Genomic DNA, 22,868 nt, shown 5'->3' on the forward strand with positions numbered 1-22,868 from the left:
CTGAGTGGGAAAGAGCTGGCCTTGACAGTCTGGGCCACTGCCTGGTCTGTATGGGCCAGCAATCCGTGCTGGGACCTGCCGGTGACCTGGCAGGGGTGTAGGCAGCCAGGTGTGTATTGCCAGGCTCTGCATTTCTGTGCCCAGCATCTTCTGCTGCTGGGAAGTGAGTATTGCTGGTGCAGCTTGGAGCAGCCCTGGCGTGGCTCTGTGCTGCAGAGGAGTCAAGGCTTCAAACCTTGGGTCAAGGGAAGATGGCCCAAAGCCATCTCAGCCTGTTTCCAAGTTTGATGTTACCAGCTGTTAACTATTAGCCACTGGCTAATGTGTGCTTTAAAAGCATCTGTGCTGTGGAATGTCTGTGGGACAAAAGTGACCTTGATGGTACTGGCTGGGTAAATGAAGGAATAATGAAAATCTTCCATTACCTCATGATTTTTTTGAGCATAAAATTAGTGGAATACTTGTTAATTCAGTCTTCAACAGAGTGGGAAGAGACTCTGAAGGCAGTAACTGGTGCACCTAAGAGTTTATATAAACGTGGCATTTAGAGGTCATGTACAAGAATCCAGCTTTTCTGGCTTGGATACATACTGCACCAACAGTCGGTGGCATTGTGGCCTCTGGATGTCTGCAAATTCAAACGGTGGAGGCCTTTGAAACAACTGAATCTTGAGGGTTTTGCTGCTAAGGTTGCTGGGGTTTTACTGTATGTCACCAAATGCTTTTGGAGGTGGTGGCAGACCCCTGTGGAGCCTGCAAGTGGGGTGAGTTTGGGGTTTTTTAATGTGTAGAGCATGGGCAAGCGTGTCTGACTGCAGCTGCAGGCTAACAGGAACTAGGCGAGAGGACTGCCAAATGCAGAACTAGACAGACACATCCTACTCAAACCAAGGGCTGGCTATGCCTCAAAGCACTGCTCAAGTTCACGGGCGGTCAGGGAGGTGGAGGTAAGGGGGTGAGTCTTCTCTGCTGAATAAACAAATGCTAAAGGCATGACTTTTACTGTTCTCTGGGAAATATTCTAGGCTGATTATGACCCAGTGTCTGATAGACTTGCACTGCCTGGTCAGTGCTCCTTAAAGGATGTCCTGGTCCCACCTCAGGCTGACTTGTGATGTCCAGAAACATTCAAGGCTTCCAGGTGTTAGCGCTTGGAGCTAAGCGCCAGCTTTACAAACAGGCCCTGGTTTCGGTACCAGAAGTGGAAAGTACTAAGCACGCTGCAGAAACAGACTTTATTTGCATGTGTGGCTCTAGATATTCAATTTTGAAAGTCCTGAACGTGTAATTACTCTTGAACTTGCTCTTGACTGGAAATAGGGGTCAGCGAACACTGAATGGCTGGAGGTTTGGTTAGATTAAACACCATAGTAGCTGTAAAACATGTACTTTACCAACATAATCGGAGAGATTCACGGACTTGGCTTTTATTAGTAATCCTTCTTCCACTAGTTCCCTGTACAGAGAATCGATGGTCCTATGGACGAGAGAAATCATTCAGAAATTCTAGGGCATTTTAAGCAAAAGCTCAGTCCTTCAGTAACTGAACTAGCTTGAGTGTTATTTATGTCTTCTCAGCTTTATAAATGTATTTTGCAGCTCAGAGGTAAAGGTGATTAGTGCCATCAATATGAAATCAATAAGTACAGCTTTCTGCGTTACAGCAAGGAATGTCTTTCACTGCCTCACACGGTGCGTGGCTCCCTCTCACACGGATTCCATTACCCATTGCCAGGTGATGCAAGATCAGTTATGACTTGTGTAATAGACTCATTCATTAATATCAATTACTGGGAAATTATTTTTAAATTATACAATAATAGCAATCCTAACACTACTATACCTATTCATTTAGCTCTCCAATTAGTAGTAATTAATTAATTCTTCTTGGAATTTATTCTGTTTGCAATAGACAGCCTCATCTCATCAGGAACATACTGGGAATGACTTGATCAGAGCAACCAGTGGCCTGCCTCCTGCAGTGCTAGGGTCGTGCTGGCCAAAGGACTGGGATAAAAATGTACAGTGGAAATGGGTGTAATTTCTCCAGTGGAATGTTTTCTTCCTATCTCCATTAGTGGCTGGAAATAGTCCCCAGTAACTGAGGATTTAACATGCTTACACTTCTACTGGGCTTTCTATCGGTGTGGATGTTCTCCACACTCTCTCTTTTGGAGTTCTATCCAAGTATTACTTTTAATGACATTTTTGGTTTGATGCTGCTTCAAGGATTACACAAAATGAATAAGCCTGTTGGATGTTCCTGTTGTGTAGTTCGTGGAAACAATACTGATTCAAATCTTTCTAGGTCCTTCACCATTTGCACTGTTCACATTCTCTTCCTTCAATACCCGAGCTTTTCTTGTCTTTGTCACCTGTCTTAAATGGGATATTCTGGTACGGCTACAGTAAAAAAATTTAATAGTGACTCTCAGTTGACTAATAAAACTACATGTATAACTTGAGGTCTGCAGCATTTTTCCATTTCAGCTGGGAAGTTTTATGTTTAAGCAGTGCTAGTGGCACAATTAATATAGGAGTAGTAATAAGCAAATACAAAATTTAATGCACCTTCAACAATGTTGATTTTGCCACTCTGACTCTTGCTTTTATTCTCGGTGGTTTTCATGTTGAGTATGCATCATAAAGCAAGCAGAAGGTAGAATGGGAGTAACCTGACAGTTCTGTTGGGAGCATGACTTCTACTTTTCCAGTCTTACTTTTACTGTGCAAGCTTAATGATGCATGCCCTGAGTTCTCCTCCAAGTAAGTGTGATATGATCAGTCTTTGTTGACTAAGGCCCCCTGTGCCCCTTCCACCATGCCAAAACAGAGAGGAACCTGAGCTTCTCTTGGTTATTTCTGAAATGCTTTCTCCTTCCCTGCTCAGCAGGGAAGAGCAAAGCATGGAGCCAAAATGCCACGTAAACTCTGATTTAAAAGCCAGCTATTAAAAAGCTTGTGTCTTAAATGGCTGTGTTTTATATTGAGTTTATATATAAAGCAGGTATGTGCAAAGGTAATTTTAATAGCACAGAATATATGCATTCTTGTTAGACTTTGGCATGCTGCTCTTGTAAGAGAGGTCATGTTCTGTTATAATCCCTGACACTTATTTTAAATATTTGCTTGGAGAGGTTTTTTTTAAAGTGGGTAAAGAGATCACTGACTGATAGTGTAGTGCTGGCACCCAAATGATCTAGTCCAGGTCTTGCCGTGCATGTCTTGTACAAAATGGATTTGTGGGGTGATTCCCATGTGCTTCCCCCCCGCAGTGATTGAGCGTGATTCTTGTCATGCTGTTCTCCAGCCCTGCTCTCTTGGGAGCTGGGTCTGCTCCGGCCCTGCACCGCTGCTGGGTCAGCAGGTCCCAGTGGTGATTATCTCTGCGTAGGTGTTTGTTATGTGTACAGGTGAAAAATGGCTGGATTATCAGTGAATACATCATGAGCTTGCTAAAAATGTAATATCGAAAGAAGAAATCCTTTCAAATCCTCCAAATAAGGGTACTTAAAAGAGCAAGGGTACACAAGAAATTGCCAGGTCTGCCAGAACTCTTATTGATAGATAAGACTGATTTACGATATGTACGTTATACCTCAGGCATGAAGGGTGATTTATAGGGTACAGGGGCCTGTCTGCAGCCTCCCTTATCAGGCTTCAGCTGGGATGGAAAATCTGATAGTCAACAAAACTGTCAGGTGCTTCTGCACCTGCAGAAAGGATGGGAAAGAGGCAAACGGGGCCAATATCCTGCTAAATGTTACATGTGCTTATCTTTGCATACTGGAATTAACCTGACTAAAGTTAACAGAGACTGGCCCTAGTGGTGCCGTGCTGCAGAATGGGGATCCTTAATTTGTACGTGGTGTTGAAGATGGGAGGAAAAACAAGGTCTGTGCTGTGTGCTGTTAAAGCCGTGTTTTGTTGCCCTACTATCTGTGGTGCTGCGAAGCCATCAGTCGGGGGGGTGCAGTGAGAAGGTTGTAGTGATCACTGGGAATGCAAAACAGGTTTTGGATAAAATGTATGTGCTGCGAGTTTGTAAAAGACTTTTTTTTTATCATCTAAGCTTTTTATGGATATCTATAGTTCTTAGCAAAGAGGTTTTATGTCTTGTAGGGCTCCTGATCCTGGTAAGAGTAGCAGCATTGAGATGCTTCTTGTTTAATCAAAACCTAAAAGGGTTGATAACATATCTAATGCAAAAAGAACGCTGTCTCATTGAATATCGGGTAAGCAGGTCCTCTCTTTACCTGTCAGGAGTTAGATCTTCTTCCATCTCTGTTATCTTTTTCCTCGTGGTTGTCTTTTTTTTCTAAGGACCATAAAAACAGGCAGGAATTAGTGATCTGAGCACAGAGATACATATATATCTATATATATGAATGTATTGAAGTATAAAGGGAGGGCCAGAACAGCAAGCATTTCAATGTTTGTGTGGCCATTGTTCCTGAAGGAATCTAAAGGGAGAAATCTTATCTTTGAATGTCCTGAGGGAAAGGGAGTCTTGCTCCCATTTCTAAAAGCACAGGAGATGTTCCGGTTTGTAAGTACCTCACCAAGGCATGGGAGAGGTGAAGCACCCCTGGGCTGAGAAGCTGTGTCCAACCTACAAGTCTCATGCAGATCCTGTGGCAAGTGCTCTTGAACCGGACTCTGCGTGAAGTGACCTGGTGGCTGCTGCTTCTTTCTAGAATGCAGCTGCTCAGGAGTCTGCATACCTGACTGGGACAGTTGCACACAACCCCCCCCCCCCCACCTCCCCCGAGTGCCCAAGAGCACCGTACTTTAAAGCGATCGGCCCCGCTCCTCCCAGGGAAGGGTGCATCCAATAGAATTCCAGGGTTATGTGCTCCAAGAGAAAACTTGGGCCTCTCCTTCCTTTTGGAGCATGACTGTGGTTGAGGGGATGTGGCCCTTACCCAAGAAAGAAGCAGGAAGGAAAAGGGTGTGGGGTCCAAGTGACTGCTCCAGAGACTGTTCATGCTTCCCTCCCCACCCTCTATTTGGGATAAAATATATAAGCAGCTTCCCTGAGGGTCATGCAGGGTGCTTATAGCTGGACCAGGACCTGAACCCCATGCTCCGGAGCCTGCAGCTAGCCTCCTAACCATTAGGTATCTATCCTTCTGCCTCCTCTTTCCTAATGCCTTGGGGAAGAAGTCTGAAGAGGTCAGAGAAACGCAACCTGCTCTTCTCTGGGTATTTTTATCACACTTTCACTATGGGAAGATTTTTGGCTTGTGTGGCTAGTTTTCTTACGTACTGTGAAAAAACAATGGAAAACATAGATAAGAAAGATGTGAATCAGTAAAGTCAGGGCTCTCCATTAGCGGCAACTCACAAGCCATACATACGGTTAGGGATAATTAGTAGTGCAGAGGGCATCATTATCCATATTAGTGCCCACCACTGGTGTCCATAATTCAGTCCTGCAAAGCACTTTAGAATTACTTCAGTGCAACTATTTACACAGGGACATTTGTGCACCGTAGGTTTTTTCAATGGCTTAAATCTAAGCATGTGCTTAAATGCTTAGTTGATCAAGACAGTTTATTATTTCCAAAAGTTTATGTTCACTTTCCTGGGAATACAGTTGTTTACTTTATCTTTTTAATAGTTAATATTTCTACAGAGCTCTAGAGGCTATGTTGTTGAGTTTAAAAATGTTAAATCATCTGGAAAACACTGTGGGTTGTTTTATTTCTTTTTTCCTAGAATGGATCAGCAGTGTTTGGAAATGTATCAATTTTAAGTTTTCAATGACAGTTGCAATGTTGATCACATGTTACTATTTTCAATGCAAGAAAGATAATCTACATGAAAATGTAAACTAAACCCAGAACTATATGGATAAGTTAACTGGAAAGAGGTGATGTTTTGAAGTTTTGGATTAAGTAGTGCAAACAATTCTGTTTCTGCAAAATTACACCTCAGGTTTCTTTACATAAACAAGCTTGGCAGCAAATACGTGTTAGAATGTGCCAGTGGGGTTTTCTTTTAAAGAGGAGGAATGGGAAGAACAAAGCATGTGCCATGCTGTTTTAACAACTGAGGACACATTGAGAATGTCAGTGGTTTATTTCTGCTGTTCCTCCAGCTTTGCCTTTATCCTTTCTTCCAACAAGCTAGAAATTACATGTCATGGGGTCTGACTGGGAAGAAAAGTTCATTCCTACCTATGTAAAGATGCTAAGCATATGTTGAATTTATTGGCCAACTGGTACTGTTCTCAAGGCAGCTTCACCAATAAAGTAACTCGAGAGCAAAACAAAAATGAACTATGTGGGGGGAAAATGTGTTTTCCTAATTAACATCAGCATTTATGGGAAATTTGGCAAACACTGAGATGCAATAAGGGGAAATATGAATTGTAGACAATGGCTTCTCTCCAAAATGTCTTATTTGGAACTGCTTGTGTTTAGGAAATGATAATGTTTAATGAATGTGAACATGCTCATCATTTGTAATGGAAATCTCCTTGTTTCTATCTCTGAATTTTCAGTCTAGCTTCTGTGTAGCCATCCATTTACTTGGTTATTTTCTGCTTTGATAAGTCACATGCAGTAAACGGCATTGGTTATTAGCTGGCAGATGACAGAAGACTCTTCTGTGCTCAGTGTGGTATCTTGTCTTACTGTGTGGGCTCAGGAAAATGTTTTAAGTAGCTCAGAGGTTGCTATGAGCAAACATGGACCTGATTTCAGACCAGATTCCAGAGCAGAGTGTGTCTGGCACCAGAAGAGGGAAAGCAGCCAAAACGTCTCATTGAGGGAACTGTTCTGTGTCGGAACTGCAGGATCTGTGTCACCCTTTGGCTGTCACCGTGCAAGTCCTGCAGCCATCAGCTGTCTGCAGCTACTGCCACTAAGCATGTGGAAAAGTAACGAGAGGAAAGTACTCCTGTGGCTGAAGGGAAATGACAGTGTATAAACAGCAGCCTATGAAGCATTTGAGTGGATTCCTTGGATCACGTATGATGCTTGGATGGGAGGCTGAGCAAGTGCAGATTTGCACAGTGTGTGCGTCTGCTCTGGGTTGAGAAGTCTTTTCTGGCAATGCCAAGATATACAGAGCAGCTTCTGATATTTTACTGAAAAAGTCCTTAGATAAAGATGTTCCCGCTGATTGCTAAACTCTTGCTAAATGAGGAGCTCTGATCTGTAATCCCTACTGGCTTTAGCTGCAGCCTCCACAGCTGTCTGTCAGCTCCGGGTGCTGATCTCCATCGGCCACAGAAAAGCCAACAGAGGGTGTGAATTGCTGTCCTTAAATCCAGTCTTTCCTCGGTTCTGACCCAGCCTGTCTTCAGGCCTTATTCCCTATGGCTTTGCTTTTGATAGACTTTGATAGTCATTAGACTGACATCAATATTCTGTCACAGCTATGGTTAACCTCTTGTGGTTTTCTTTGCTTCTGCCCTGCTGCATAAAAAAGGGACATCCAAAGCTGTGCTGAGATGCTAGCAAGGCCTGTTTCAGAAGTAACTTTTACATGCTTAAGTTCCAATGTCCCCTCTTTGTTTTTTGCTGAATTTTGGCCATGCCTTTGTGTATGTGCGGGTGTGTTCATTTGCAACGGGTCACTTTACCTGCAGTTGGATCAGAAACAAATCCTTGGGGGAGCAGAGCAGGAAAAGCAGCACAATAGGTTTGATAAAAAGCATTCTGATAAGCACTTAAATGTAACTTCCAGGTCAGTAACTGCAGAGAGCTGATCTGTCAGCTCTTATGCTGGGTGGAAAACCAGTTTAAAGAAGCTAGGTCTGTGCTGGTTTACTTGGCTGCAAATTCCCAAGAGAGATGCCCTTGGCTGCCAAGCCCTCTGGGTACATGGCATCCATCTAGAAGAAATACTTGTAAAGCTGGTGGGTTGTGTTGAGCCACCCAAATCAGAAGCTTGAGCTGTCAGCAGAAAGGGGTGGGACTCAGGACAACAACATTCCCATAAAGTTTGTGCCGGCATAGATGCCACCAACATTTTAGAAGGCAAATGCTTTGGAAAGTGCTAGCCTTTTCTCTTTCGTTTCAGGTGTCTTATAACAGGCTCCTTTAGGCTGGGTGGGGACTTAGACCTTCTGAAACCTCTTTGCCAAGCCTTCCCAGACATCAGTGCCATATCCTACACTAGGAGGCAATCTCCCTTCGGATCTTTCCTCAGCCTGCTTTTACACAGGTGCTTACAATCCCAGCTTGCTGATCCATGGCTGAGATGATGACAAGCTGCCACTGTGCTTAGTGAAGAAAAATGCAATTTGCAGCAGAGCTGAACCGCATTCCTTTCTGTTGTCTCCCCTGCTCCTCTCCTGTGACAGTCATCAGATCAGGAGCTATCTGGAGCAATCGAGAGTCCAGCACAGTGTATCTTTTAATGAAGACGCTTGTGCTCTATAGCCTAACAATGCTGGACCATAAGGACAAATAACAGCAGGATGGTCTGTGGGGTGAGATGCTTCCAACATGGATAGAGGCATTGGATCTGTGCCTCGAATGATCACAGTGTGGCTTGTTGCAGTTTAGATGCACTCTAATTAGTTTAGGTATTTCCAGACCATCCTACTGGTCTGGAGACCCACTTGCAGTGAGAAGAGCAATTTGCCTTCCATCCTGACCCCCAAGATGATTCTTCCACAAAGGTGGCAAATGGGCTTTTTATCTTCAGGGGCAATAAGAGCAATTCCTGGCAGGGTTAAGTGTCAGCTTTCAGCAGTAAGTGGTATTTGAAGGTTTGGGAGTTGGTGATAAAGTTCAGCCTAGGAAGTACAGCACACGGATATAAAGGAGTGGCCTACCGATATGCTTGGAGCTGTTAAATTTTGTTTATCTAAGACCTGAGCCATCTGAAACGCAGACCAGAAGGGAGCAGTTGGCTTCCTTATGCTTTCCCTTTGGAGTCTAATTCTAAAATGCCCTTGCTGAATTCCCCGCGAAAGGGACTGCCAAACAGGATTTCAAACTCAAATTATTCCCTGTGGGTCAGGCAGATATTTCTAAAATGCACTAGACAGAATTTCTTAGAGTTGTAAATTACATCCTAAGGTGCCCTTGAAAAGGCAGAGGACATTACCCCTGGGCAGGGACTATCCCCTGACAACAGAAAAGACCCTGGCTCTGTGCTGTCTGCCTGCAAAGAAAGTAGAAGAAATCTGCCCTGGCAGCAGAAGGGATGGCCAAATGTGGCACCGAATTTGGAGTAGCTGCCCTAGCCAGAAAATTCTGCTTGTAAGGGTTCACTTAAAGAAATCACCCTTACTGCCTGTTCCCCATTGACAGAGTGCAGGAAAAAGGTTGATTTCTCTGAAAAACGTTGAATCCTCCTGGGAATGCTGATCTTTGCAGAATATCCCTCTTTGGGGGGAAAAAAAAATAAATGTTTTGCATCCTGCTTCGTATGTGTTCCTGGCTACAATAAGAATCCAAACCCACTGTTATTTCATGTTGCATAGTTGCAGGGGAGACATATGGGACCTAGGATGTGGTAACACACACCTTTAAAAACCAGAGGATTTTTGCTGAATAACAAATTATTAATAAGCTGCTTCCAAAACTTTCCAGCTCATATTATTCTTGTTATATAGGCCAGATTTTCATAAAGCAGTTCTGAAGTCTGTGTACACAGGTATGCATACACTCTGCTGGTTTACGGACCGAGATATTTATGGAAATGCTAATTAGAAAAATGCCGACTGGATATTTCAAATGGTTTTGTGCAGGGAAGATGTGTTTTGATTAAAACTGGATACCTCCTTCCATTCCCCACCTCTAAAATAAAACTGTTGGTGTGGTGTGTTTGTGTTCCACACACACACCCCCCCCCCCCCCCCCCCCCCCCCGATAAAATCTTTCGGGAACTTGTATTATTTAATTAGTACTTCTTTCCTGCTTCCCCCACTTCGTTCTCTCAGCCTACTGGCACAACTGTGTGTGTGTTAAATAACCTCCCTCCACCCAAAGCCATTCCAACACTATATTAAAGGAAAAATAAAACCAAACCAACCCCTAACATAAAGCTTTACAATTTCAGTGTGACATTTTGAAGCAGTTTTGACCAGCTGATCTAAATGCATCTGCCTATGACAACTTTGGGAAGATTGTTGCCATATTTTGTCTGCATGCCTTAAGCCTCCCTATTTTTGAAACAGATTGAGGAATCCAATGGGTATCAGTTTTCAGTCGCTCCAGTCTTGCATTATTAAACTGCCCCTGGATGTTTGTTGGGTGAAAGAGCATTTTTAAAGATAATTTGAGTAGAAGTTCAGCAACAGCAAGTATTTGCATGTTAAAAGGATTATAGAAATAAAATAAAACATGAGACTAGGTTTGGCTATTTGCCCTGAGGATTTTAAGTGGACCTGCTGATTGAATGGTAGGGTCTGTAAGCTTTGAGTTATTTTGCACTGACATGATCTATAGTTTAAATGCTTGGGTAAGGAATTCAGGGAACCACAAGCTGTGGAATTTTGCATATGGTAATGCTGTGAAACTAGATGTGAACATGGCGTGTGCTGTCTTTCAGTGGGTAATGCACATTAAAAATCACGTATGTCTTCAACTTATTTTATATGCTTAAATAAGCTTGACTTAATTGCAAGTTCCCAAACCCTTCCATAGTAAGTAGCAAAATAATCAGTGTGTACCTGGCTGTATGTGATCTATGTGGTGTTATAGACAAATGAAAGGTTACACCGAAATGTTCAAAGCGAATTTTTCTTTTGGGTGTACAGTTTTGAACCAGTCCTCATTTAGGAGGAAAACAGCCGGCAGCTGGAAAACTTAATGGTACCCAGGTCTGTGCCGCCTTTGGAAGGCTGTATTAACCTGAACCTGTCACCTTAGGAAGAGGGATTGCTTGGTTTTTCCTGTTTGACTGGATCAGAGGATTTCAAGAGGGTATGTATCCCTCTTGAAAATCTGATTTATCCTGTAATGATTTATCTCTGAAGTAGTTCCATTTGTCCTAAGTAATATTTACAAAGGTTAAGGAATAATAACAGTTAAAGCCAAAGGCCCTGCCAAAAAGCTATAGGTGAATAATATATTTTTTTAAATGCTTCTGGCTTGAGATTCAGTAACTGTTTAGGGTGGACATTTTGCTATTGGCGTCTGTGAGGCTAGGGTTTGCACTGAATAGAATGGAGATTTACCCTGAATTGTCCCAGCTTGCTGTTCTTACCTTTTCCCTTTTTCTTCCTTTTTTCTGTTTCTCACTCTTCTCTCCATCCACAGCCAGTCTGAGCTTCTCCAGTTTCTGTTGCATCAATTGATCAACCTATCCAGACACACACAGTTGAATCTAAGTTTTCTGTTCTGCCACTACACCTTAGACAAATGTTGAGCTAAACAAGCGTTAAAGCAAAGAACAGACAGTGGGGACTCTAGAAGGAGGTAAGGTCTATGCTAGGTCCGGTTCTTAGAGCCGTAGAGAAATATACACAGGCAATGCACGTTATTAGTGTCCTCTTACTATTGTAAGCACACCTGCACTCTGATCTCTTCCTCCACTTCTTCCCGTTTCTCTTCTTTGATCAGCTCCGGGTCATGATCCTGGAGAAAATCCCGTCCCTCTTCTCTGTTCTGCCAAACGGCTGTTATCCAAAAGAAAGAAAAAAAAAAATAAAATAAAAGGGGGGGGGAAGTTACAGAAGCTATTGGTTTCTCCAACTGCTTCTGGAGGCAAAAAATAGGCAGTTGTAGGCAGTTTTTATTAAATTATTAGCTGTATGAAAGTAGCTGGCTCTAGGGACCCTTACCAAGTTCAGAGCCCTGTTGTGCTAGGATCTGTATATCTCCAGGTTAACTTTTCTTGCCTTGGCCTGTAAATTGGTATCAGACTTCAGGAGGATAATGCGATTTGGAGGTTGTAAAGCTGGATGCCTGGAGTGTTGCTCATCTTCAAGAGCAGGTAGCACAGTATCAGCCGAACCACATCGTGCCTGGCATTGGCATTCTTTCTCTCTGTTTAATAGCAGATAGTGCTTAAATCTTTACCACAAAAAGTCACAAGGATGACTCCTGTCCCGAGGAGCGTGCTCTTTGTGCACATCTTGTGGCTGGTATAATGCAGGCTTGGGGACCAAAGGAAGGTGTTTAATTTAAACCAGGAAGTTCCCTTCTTCTCTCCTGCTCAGTTACCTAATGCTAAGCTAAAGCAGCTGCAACTTGGAGAGTTGGTCTTTGTAGTAATTCACATGAGGCTGAAATATGGACCAGGAGCGCTGGAAAAGGCATAAAAGCTTGCACCGAGCACGTGGAGATGGCAGCGAGAGCAGACAGTGAGACCGACGGAGCAGTAACTTGCCTCCAACCTCCAAGTGACGTACAGCCACGCAGAGTTTTAACATTGTCTGGGGAGCTTGAAGCTGGATGCAGTAATTGAGAGGCAGCAGAGTCTTTTTCAGAAAGAGACGAGGCACCTGATACAGCACCTGTGTTTCTTAGTGTTGCGCAAAGGCTAAGTGATAAGGAGACCTAACTCCAGGAACAAGGCAAGCTTGTGCAAACTGGTGATCAAAAAAAACCCCAACCCCACCCCGTTCCTGATAAAGTAGCTAATGATCCTGAGGTGCAGTTCTTTATTTTTGTTGGGACCAACTGCAATTTGCTCTTTAGAAAGAAATCTAAATGTAGTCTGGCAAGCCAGGTGTATATTTGAATTCTATGTTATTAGCAAAATGTACCTTTTTAAATAGAAGCACTTCTGTTCTTTCTACGTTTCTTAAGCTAATTTGAAAAGGAAGACAATTAGTATCTTGCATTTCCTTGCATTTCAAGCCCTGATAGAACCTTTATAAATGACAGCTAACCTCTAGCAGTAGGTGCTAATTCAATCTCCACATGATTTAAACATGACAGCTTTCCGCTTTAAGACACTGGCTCCTTTATGAATCTGTTTTGTGCAGGATCCTCTGTCCTGTACCCACTGCCATTTCTAAGGCACTATAAATTCAGGAAGGTTTTCACAGTACCCATAGGAGATCATTCAAGTTTTAGTCCAGTTAATATAAAGCTAGCTGCTACTTCCATGCCCTACGAATTTTCAGAGTCCAATTACATGCGGAGTATTTGTGGCTTTGCACATAGGGAATAGTTTTTGCAGGTGAGTAGTCTTAATTTCATAAGGGAAAATGACAGAGATTGAGAAGGACAGTGGATTTTTTGGTAATGAGGAAAGAAACTCAAAGGTATAGACATTAATTTTTTTAAATTACTGGTGGCTCATCAGGTGGCATGACAGATGTCACGTAATATTTCAGGAGGGAAAGCTGATTTGCCCTAGTTAAAAGGTACCTTCTCTAGGGTTACCAGCCTGGAATTTCAGCCTTGGGGAAAGGGGATATTACATGGGAGTTCTGTGAGTTTTTAAATGCTTTCCTGACTAGGTCAACAGGTTGCAAATGCTGTGTTTTCACAGGAGTACTAGGGTTTAGATATTTATTTTTTCACAGAGGGATCCATAGATTTTTTTATTCTGTTGTTTTTTTTTTTCACCCATAATTGTTTATTGTCATTGTGTAAATTGATTAGTGATTAATATCTACTGCAGGCAAACCAGTGATAGTCCCCAAAGATTAGGCAGCTGCCTCTGATGTTACCTGGTAAGAAGTTGTTTTCAGAGTGCTATGTTAGCCGCTAGGTTAGAGGTCCCTAAGTTTAGAAAAGAGATCAATAACTCATATAGGTGTTAGATGCTATGTTGTTCTTTTATAGATCAACAAAATGTTTCAAAGTTATTTTTAAAGTAAGGTCAGGAGGCTAAGGATGTTATGTTTTCACTGGCTGGTCAAAAGAGCTTGGTATTTTGTTACAGACGGGGTCATTCAGCTATGGGAGCTATTTTTGTGCATGTGTGTATGCAGTGCAATTTATACCACCTCTTTTAAAATAGTGCATGCTTTTCTTTGGATTGTTTTATATGCGTACCTCTCTAGCTCAGGACTCAAAAGCACCGTCTCAGCAGCATTAGTTTTCATTCTGCAGACTAGTAGGTAACTCCAATACCCCCGAATTTCTGAGAACACCTTGTGACTAATAATTGAAACGTATTTGTCTGAAGCGTGAAGGTTTTCTTAAAATGCCTACTTTGAACCTCCTGGTAAAAGGATTGGATTTTTGATGCCTGGTTAAAAATATGTAATAGCACCACACCTTAAAGTCTTGGCTGTGGAGTATTTGGGTTGAACTCAAATATCCTCTACAACAAGAAGCAAGTCATAAATATCAGCTGGCTGTCTGTATAAGGGGGGGAAGAGCATGCTGCTGACTCGCAGCACAGTGGACTGCAAATATAAAGCCCAGGAAGACAGGAGTAATGATTCAGACTGCTTACATTTGCTCCACATCAACTCTTGCTATTCCAGTGTAAAAGCAGATGTCACACAAATGGGCTGTTTCCACCAACAGTATATAAAACAACTGTTTTAGATGGAGCTTGACCAATGTAGTTTTGCAACTAGCAAAACTGCCAAGTAAAGTTCCAGAAGACTAAAAGTCTTCATGGACTCCAGTGAAGTTTAGGTAGTAGTTCTAGCCTGGGGAAGGGGGTGGTAAAGTCTGTAACTGAAATGCTTAGATCTTTATGAAAACTGATCTACGTCTTTTAAAACATTTAAGCAATCTAAGAACAAAGTGCCCAGCTTAAGGGGATGGGAAGCCTTTCATAATTGTAAGTGTGGAGGGTGTGTGCATGTGATAAAACAGAAACGTTTGTTACTTGGTCAGCTATCATTTAGGTAAACTTTAGACATGCTCATAAGGGTCTTTAAATGATTGCACTGTAGGCATCTGATGTAAACCTTTCTTAACCAAGCTTCTTTACTTCAATGATGTTTTCAAGATTTAGGCACTAATACATTTGAACTTGTGTGACCTGTGATAGTAACTGACCTATTTCTACATAGGTAGCAAAAAAGTTCCCAATGTAGAAAGACCACATTCAAATGTCGTCTTTTTTTTTTTTTTTTCTCTGAACAGTTCTGCTACTGAAATGAAACCAGGCTAAAATTAAAAATACAAGAAACTGCTTACACTGTCCTGGTCACAAGTTGTTCTAGATTTTATTCTGGAGGCCTTGGAAAAAGGAACATTCTCCACAGCCAGATTATAAGTAAAATTATTCTGAACAACCACCAGGCAGTATTGTGATAAAAGAGTATCCTGCAATAAAAAGCACTAAGTGCTTGTGAATGAGGAATGTGCTGCAAGGAGGGATTAACAGCTGTTTACTAAAAGTAAGTATGGTGTTGAACAGGCTTGGTTCACTAGGAGGGAAAAAACCCCACCAAAATACCTGAAGCTTACCTGAATAGCTATAAATTCTTATTGTACATAAGCCAGAACTGAAGCTATTTGAGGCTTGCAAGAGAGCTCTTTCCACCCTGAGTGTTTCTGGTTGTGCTCTGGTTCCTTCTTCTGTGCCTTCAGAGCCAGAGGAATAGCTGTCAGCTCTGGCAGGATGGACTGGAGGGTGAGCATCAGTGTTTACCTGAGTCTTTATGTACCACAAAAAGATTCTGCCTGTGCCTGACCCACCTGAGCATGTCACGGCAGTGTACCTGCAAGTGCTGCCAGTACGTAATGGGAAGGCAAAGATACTCTGACTGGCTTTAGGTATCCAATTCAGGTGCCTGAACAGGCTCCATAGACAGTTATTAGGCTGCTGAGTTGTCCTTGGGAGGTCTGGTGAGATATACAGGATCACAACACCTCTAATCCAGCACTCATTTTTCATGTAAAAAGTTAGTGTGAGTAACTCCAAAAAGTTATGTACTTGCAGAACTCAAAGCAGGGGTCTTGTTAAGAATGGTAGTGCTGGTATTCAGATACAGTTTGGGTGACAAACGTGTCCTCCATCCTCTCATAAACCCTCTGCCTTGTTATTACTTGACTAGTTGCAAAACTTGGGAGTCTCTACTCCTACTAAACTAACCTACTGACCTGTGTGGTGGTGTTGGAATAACACTGGTATCCACAGCCATGTTGGGAAGCACTGTTGAAACCTGTGTTGAGGTTACCGCCAAACCTGTTTTCTACAACCTGGAGAGCTGTTTGCACAAACGCAAGGAGTTCATGAATTTACAGTTCAGCATTGTGTTGAAGCCTGTTAGACTGTAAGGGCTCAGCAGGGGATCCAAGCAGCACCGTGGGAGCAGAGGGAAGCACCGCTGCGATACCACCTACTCATTAGCAGAGTGCTAGATGAGCATATTGCCGAGCCTATGTAGCAATGCAAAACCCTCTTGCCTCCTTTGTGCTACTTTGCAACAGGTAGGGCTTCTACACTGCTCCTTCATTGCTCTTGAGACTTGCTGGGTGGGAACAGTGGTCTTGTTATTGCTGGTTTCGAGCTGCAAGGTGCCGCTTTGTCCCGAGTGCATAGAAAAGCAGAAGTAATGTTCCTGGTCAGTTAATGAAAGGAGCATAGATGGATTTGATCCTTATCTAAAACCCCTGCTGACTTCCATGGGATTCTGATGCAGCATTCAAGAGCAGAATATGGGACAAAGAACTCCACTTTAGCCATAAAACTGTGTCATGATTTACAATGTATAAGAAGATCCTAATTGTTGAAAGTCAGAGGTCAGGCAAAACTGTACTGATGTATATTTAGCAAGTAAGCTGCATCCTTCTTTCTCTCCAACCAACACAAACCAGGCAGAAAACTTGATGCCAGTAACTTGTCTTTGGGAGGGAACAATGGAGACTTTTCATATGAGGAATTTTAGCAAGCCACTAACTCTGCAGAGTGGGAAGCAGAAAAAGGTATTTTTGATAACTCTGAGAATAGAATCTGCGTGAAATACAGCAAAAATAACCCTGAAACCTTTGATCAGGCACACTGTACAACCAAGGACTTCGATTTGGCTTGTCTGACCTCTGGAGTCCTATCGTGCTGTTCGCTTTTAGCTCATGGGACAGATGCTCCTTTCCATTGCAGCCAAGTGCATGGCTTCCAGGCCCAGCAAAAGTGACTGCTCTCTCACTGGTGTATCTAGGGCGCACACCGAAGATGAGTTTTAGAGAGACAAAGACATCAAGCGTAGAGGAGAGAGAGAGAGAGAAGAGATCTGGAAAAGAACAAGACATCTTTTCGTGAAAGTATTTTTTTCATTAGAGAACCCCCTAGTTTTGGATGCTTTCTCAAAGTGAAAACCCAGCCAGTCTCCTAGCTGTGAGTCTGCGTTACGTTTAAGTTGCACACGCTTTGCATGGAGCAAGTATATTTATAGTCCAGCAGCATTTTTCACGCCTTTGCTTGAAAAGATGATCCTCCTATTAAAACATGTGATCAAAAATAAATTTGACTGGCTGTAGATTTGTGTAGGTGAATGAATCCATGGACTTTTTCCATGTGTAAGAGGAAGACAGCTGAAGAGTTAGAGGAGCACGAAAACGTTAATGCTGAAGCCTGACCTACAGTGTAGTGCTTTTGAATTATTTGCTATTCAGAAGTCACTTCTGTTGCCCTCAAAATCCACAAAAGCCCTTGTACATACATTAAACCACTCTGGTTTCTAGTTTGGTCACTTTCACTCATAGAGATGTACCTTTCTGTGTGGTTAGCTTAATGATTTTGAGAGACTCCTAGGAAGACTTGAGGTAGTGAAAGATTCCCTTCCTTAAATACCTTTTCTTAATTTTTTTTTCCCCTTTAATGTCCTCATTTCTATAATGTTACATAGTTTGGGCAGCTGCCCAGCTTGACCTTATAGGAGTGACATTCAGATTAAGCTGAATTAGAAGAACATTCCAGCTGTAGTTGTTATCTTTTTCTACTGACCTTTGTATTGACTGTTTCCTTCTTCCATTATTGAAAGGAAATTACTCGGAGCCATTTTCCAGCCTTCCTCCTCTTTCTAGATGGGGGGTGGTGAAAAGAAAAATCAAAATATTAATATGTAGCAACTTCACAACTACGAAAGTGTCACAATTTTAATTGGATTTTTAAAGGTTTGCTTTAATCTGAGGAATAACACAGTATTGTTTCACAGAATTATAGAATGCTTTGGGCTGGAAGGGACCTTAAAGATGACCAAGTTCCTATTGCCCTGCCAGGGACAGGGCTACCTTCCACCAGCCCAGGTTGCTCCCAGCCCCGTCCAGCCTGGCCTTGAAGACTGCCAGGGATGGGGCAGCCACAGCTGCTCGGGGCAGCCTGGGCCAGCGTCTTGCTGCTAGTAAAGCAAAACGATGGGTCACGGAGGTTTGATTTGCTCTTCAGGAAGGAAGGAGGGGGCCCTGGGGCCCCTCATTTCTCCAGGGCTTCATTCCATGGTACGCTACCAAGCAGATCCCTGAAGAGGCCAAAGTCTGCTCTCCTCAAGCCCAGGGCAGTGAGCCTGCTGTGCCCCCTCCTCGCTGCCCTAGGGATCTTGAATGCCACCATTTCGTGGTCACTGCAGGCAAGGCTGCCCTTGAGCCTCCCATCCCCCACCAGCCCCTCCTTGTTGGGGAGAACAAGGTCCAGTGCAGCACCCCCTCCTCCTTGGCTCCTCTACCACTTGAAGGAAGTTGTTATCAATGCGTCTCGGAAACCTCCTGGGTTGCTCATGCCCTGCTGAGTTGTCCCTCCACCAGACAGCGGGGTGATTGCCGTCCCCTGTGGGGACCAGTTTCATCAACTAAATTTTTTCCTGGCAAGCTATAAGGAAGTTTTATCCCCTTGAAAGAAGAGAGGGGTGTGTGTCAGTGCATCAGTTGACCTGCTAAGCTCACAAGAATTAAACTTAGGCTTGTCTGAACGTGTAATATAGGTAGGAGACTTGCAACATGTAAATGAAATTACCTTACTATTTTTTACTCTTATTTTAGTGTTTCTCCCTTACCCCACCCCAGGAATTCCCAACTTGTGGGTAATTCCAAGATGTTGAAACCTCATTTTAATCTGTAATCACAAAGAAAAATAGTTACCTTGGAGTATCTTGCAAAACAAAATATTTTGTTTCAACAAATCAAAACATTCTGACCTTTTCTTGTCTAAGGTAAACAATATTGACATGATCTTTAAATAGTTTAATTGCTTTGAACCAGCATTTCTAATGGAAAAACTTGCCAAAAAATTATCAAAGTTTCTTCATATTTTATCAGTCATAAGTCTTAATGCTAGTAAGGTGATAGTTATTAGCGGGGAAATTAGAGCACTCTCTTGGGAGGAGGTTAGTGTGGATTTATGCAAAAAAGCACAAGCTGGATCAGGCTTTGCTAACCAATATGCAGTTTGTAAGCCACTGGTTATCAGCAACATAGAAAGTGCAGCTCCTGGAATAGCTAAAACTAATCAACTCCCCTAAATATGCCTCTGTAATTAGGCGCCATTGCATACCTGCTATCAGCGGGTACAGTTGCAGCCAGGTCATGTGAATTATTAAATATCTGTTTTTAATTGAAGTGTTATTACAGTAATTAAAGTTTGGGCCCAGAAGGACATGCAAAATCTAAATACATTTATCACTTCTACCCTGAGCTTTATAGACACGTTTGAAAGGGATTCAGGAGTCTCTAGACTAAACGTCAAGGACTGTTTGGTAAAGTCTAAGCAAGAGTTTGAGGAGCTGACATCCAGAGCTCCAATTCCCAGTTACTCTAATGTACTCTCAACTTTTGCAAGGTGTGGCATTTTAAGATTCATCCTTGGATTTTTTTTCGGTAGGCAGAATCCATTCTTTTAACACTTTTTCCATGATATTTTATGGAAAATGATTAAAACTTGATGGTCTAAGAGGAAATACTGCTAACTATTTAAAAAACCTCCAACAATTTCCCCCCTAAAACAGCCTAAAAATGGGTTATTCATTTTTAGCCTCTTAACAGCACAGGACAGGTTACTGTGGGGTTTTTTTATTGTTACAAATAAGGCAATAAATCATTTTAATTACTAGCTTCAATGATTTTATACACTCGTGTAAATAATATTGTTGTGTCAATTTCATTGATTTTAATCAAAAGCACTGTGTGTCTAAAGGACACTTGCGGAATGCTGTTCTGTATTCCCTTTTGCCTCTATTAACGGTGGAAGAGTTAATCTAATATAAAAAAACTTCTTTTCCTTTGAAGTCAGTTCGTGTGTTTTTCTATGTTCGGTTGATTGATTCCATGCTTGTTCGGTGTGCTCATGCACCTTGAACCAGCAATATGTGCTTCACCCTAAGCAGAGATATGGAAATAACAGGCTGAATATATTTCTGAAGCTCTCCACAGCCTAGCCCACACCAGGTGATTCTCATTCAACAGCAGGGAAAATTTTGAATTGACTCCATTGTGCACTTTTGCTATGGAGATTTTGCTAATGAGTTTCACGAAGGACAAAATGTGTCTCGCTGTTAAACGTTCCTGGATGAAATCTAGGCAGGCGCAGCCTTGCTGGTGTTCGGTCAGACAGGCTGCAGCGTGTTACTGGGTGAGGCAGCCCGGACTGGTCTAATGTGTGTTCTGCTATTGAAAAGAGGGATCACACAGCCCTGTCTGCCCCATGCCCGATGGGAAATCAAATCAGCACCTTACTGAGAAAATGAAGTTACTTTGATATCAAATACACTTTTTTTTAAAGATTGCTATCAGGCTTTTCAGAAATACTTAAATTTCCTTCTGGGATCAAACTGTTGTTTTCTTTAAGAGCTGAAGTTATGAGCGGGGCTTTTTTTTCTGCCTGCATTGCTATGACTTATAGTCTATACTTATTTTAATAAGAGTCCTGCTGTTAGAACTTTTCCAAATACTTCTCAACTGGTCTTAGATACTATTTTTTCCCCTGTCAGCATTATAACCTTGGAGAGAATGTTCCCTTTGTTCTTTCTCAATGAACCATAGAGAGCCTTCTATAATGGCTCAGAATTTTACTTGACAGGAGTTGTGATGGCTGAAGAGACGAGAACGATGTGAAGTTATAAAGCCCCAGAGCTCTATATTGTTGTTTCACCCTATTTCAAAACAACCCTGTAGAGGCTGTGAGGGGGTTGAGATTCATTTCTGGTGGTGTTGGTTCTTATCTAGTGAAATGTGCAGAACTAACAAGGAATCAAATCTACCCTGTGAGAGTCGGGTTTTTAAGCAGCTGAGTATGTTGCCATGCGGTTTCAGAAGCTTGGGTTGGGTTTGGTGTTTTCAGCCTGAACGTTACTGTCTCGCTCGGACTGAAGTGTCTGGAGCAGCCCTTTTCATTGCCTGTGTGAGACCAGAGGCATCACAGGAGCTTGTTCTGGGCCAGCTGAGTTGGGAAGGAGCGAGGACAAGGGCAAAGCTGCAGTAAGCCATTAGAGGACACCCTCGTGAATGCTTCCAAAAGGAACTGGGCTGTCTGAGATGCTACAGGGTTCTACAGCTGTGAATGACAATGGTCTTTAAAGTCTCTAATTTCAAAAGCTTTTCTAAGCTATTGCCTTCATACATGTGCTTTTATCTGCTCTTTCCCATTGAGTTCTGCAGTGCACGTGTGATTTAAGGGGTTACACCGCGAAGTGGTCCCACAGAGCTGAACTCGGCACTAGTACAAATCATCAGAAGTCTTACGGACAATAAACAACTTGGTATCTGTATTATTTGGCTGAGGTCTGCAGGCATTACCCTCCTTTCTCCTCTGCTGCTCCCCTGGGCTGGCTCTGCTCTGCCGCCAAGATACAGCGAAGTGGGTACCAGTAATCACCTTCCACTGCTGGGAGTGTGGTGCCTTCGCTGGTGACACTAGCACTAGTGTCTGAATGTCACAAATGACTGTCTGAAGACATATGTGACCAGACCTTTAAAAACAGACTGTCTGCACAGGAGCAGCCACTACCCTTCCTAGTTAGCCATGCAAGACCAGGCTTAAAGAGCTATGAAAACACGTTTATGTATGCTGCTCCTTCAGCCTGCTGTGCGTTTTCACTTAGAAAAGGAAGAAAACCCAACCCCAAAACGCAAATGTTGTTTTGTATGACCCAAATAGTGTTTTCAACTGGCAAAGTTGATCTATCTACGTTACGCTTTGGTATCTACCTCCCAATTAGACAGGCTGATGCTCCCTAAGTTCAGTTAGTTTAGGTTCCTGGCTAGTTGTTATCAGAGCTTTGGCCAGACTAATGGATGTTGTCCAAGAAAAGCATCTTTGTGTTGTGGTTGTTCTAGGGTTAGGACTTAAAATTAATTTGTGTAAAGCTTGCACTGAAGAGTAAGCTCTGCCCCAGAAAACTCAACCTTCTCCTCCACATACTTGGTGAGAGATTAATGACCCTTATTAAAAATCTATATATATTGTTTCAACTTTGTTTATAGTATAAAGTAAATGAGAAACCAGAGTTCCTGCTTCAGCAAAAGCCTACAATTTTTGTGTCATAGCTTGCCTTTGAAGATGCCCTTTGGTCACTGCACTGTTTCACAGGTGTCTTTCTCAGTGAGGTTGCTCCTGAAATAATTCAGCAGGCTTTCTGTGAAACCAGCCCTTAGTATGTGAAAGATTCCAGGGAGTAATCATACACTGATGGTGTCCGCTGTGACTTGAAGCAAAAAAACCAGTTCATGCCCTAAGAATGTGGACTGAGAATGCATAGCTGCTATTTACAGGCTTACAAAATACTTGCAGTACGAAGGTGCAGCTGGCCTACACGGAACTGTACTTATAAATCAGTTTGAAACCCACACAAACTGAGGTGGGTATTTGGGGGAGACTAAGATTCTGGTTTCCCAGCTGTGCAAGGGAGCAGGAGTAATTAATTTCTCTGTATGCCACACTGAAAGTGGAAGTGTTTGCTTGGTTAGCTGGGCACCGTTTTGTTATCTGCGCATGCAAAAAAGCAACAGCGCTTTGAAAAGCGTGCGCACGCTGTCCTGGTAATGATTTCAAAACCCTAAAGTGTATTTTTTCCCTCATCTACGTCTCCGGCAGCCTGCACCCATATC

General features: G+C 42.6%; 1 protein-coding gene across 1 annotated transcript in view; it reads right to left on the reverse strand.

Annotated features, from left to right (window-relative positions):
* The window catches only part of IQCA1 (IQ motif containing with AAA domain 1), a 112,297-nt gene that overhangs the window by 26,914 nt on the left and 62,515 nt on the right, over nucleotides 1-22,868 (reverse strand). The window contains exons 9-13 of the mRNA XM_055719502.1: nucleotides 17,779-17,854; nucleotides 11,481-11,587; nucleotides 11,176-11,271; nucleotides 4,257-4,318; nucleotides 1,395-1,477 (exon numbers count right to left, since the gene is read on the reverse strand). Of these exons, the coding sequence (XP_055575477.1) occupies nucleotides 1,395-1,477; nucleotides 4,257-4,318; nucleotides 11,176-11,271; nucleotides 11,481-11,587; nucleotides 17,779-17,854 (424 nt within the window). The remainder of the gene's footprint in view (nucleotides 1-1,394; nucleotides 1,478-4,256; nucleotides 4,319-11,175; nucleotides 11,272-11,480; nucleotides 11,588-17,778; nucleotides 17,855-22,868) is intronic.

This window comes from Falco cherrug, chromosome 8, assembly GCF_023634085.1.
Source record: "Falco cherrug isolate bFalChe1 chromosome 8, bFalChe1.pri, whole genome shotgun sequence".
Classification (NCBI taxonomy): domain Eukaryota; kingdom Metazoa; phylum Chordata; class Aves; order Falconiformes; family Falconidae; genus Falco; species Falco cherrug.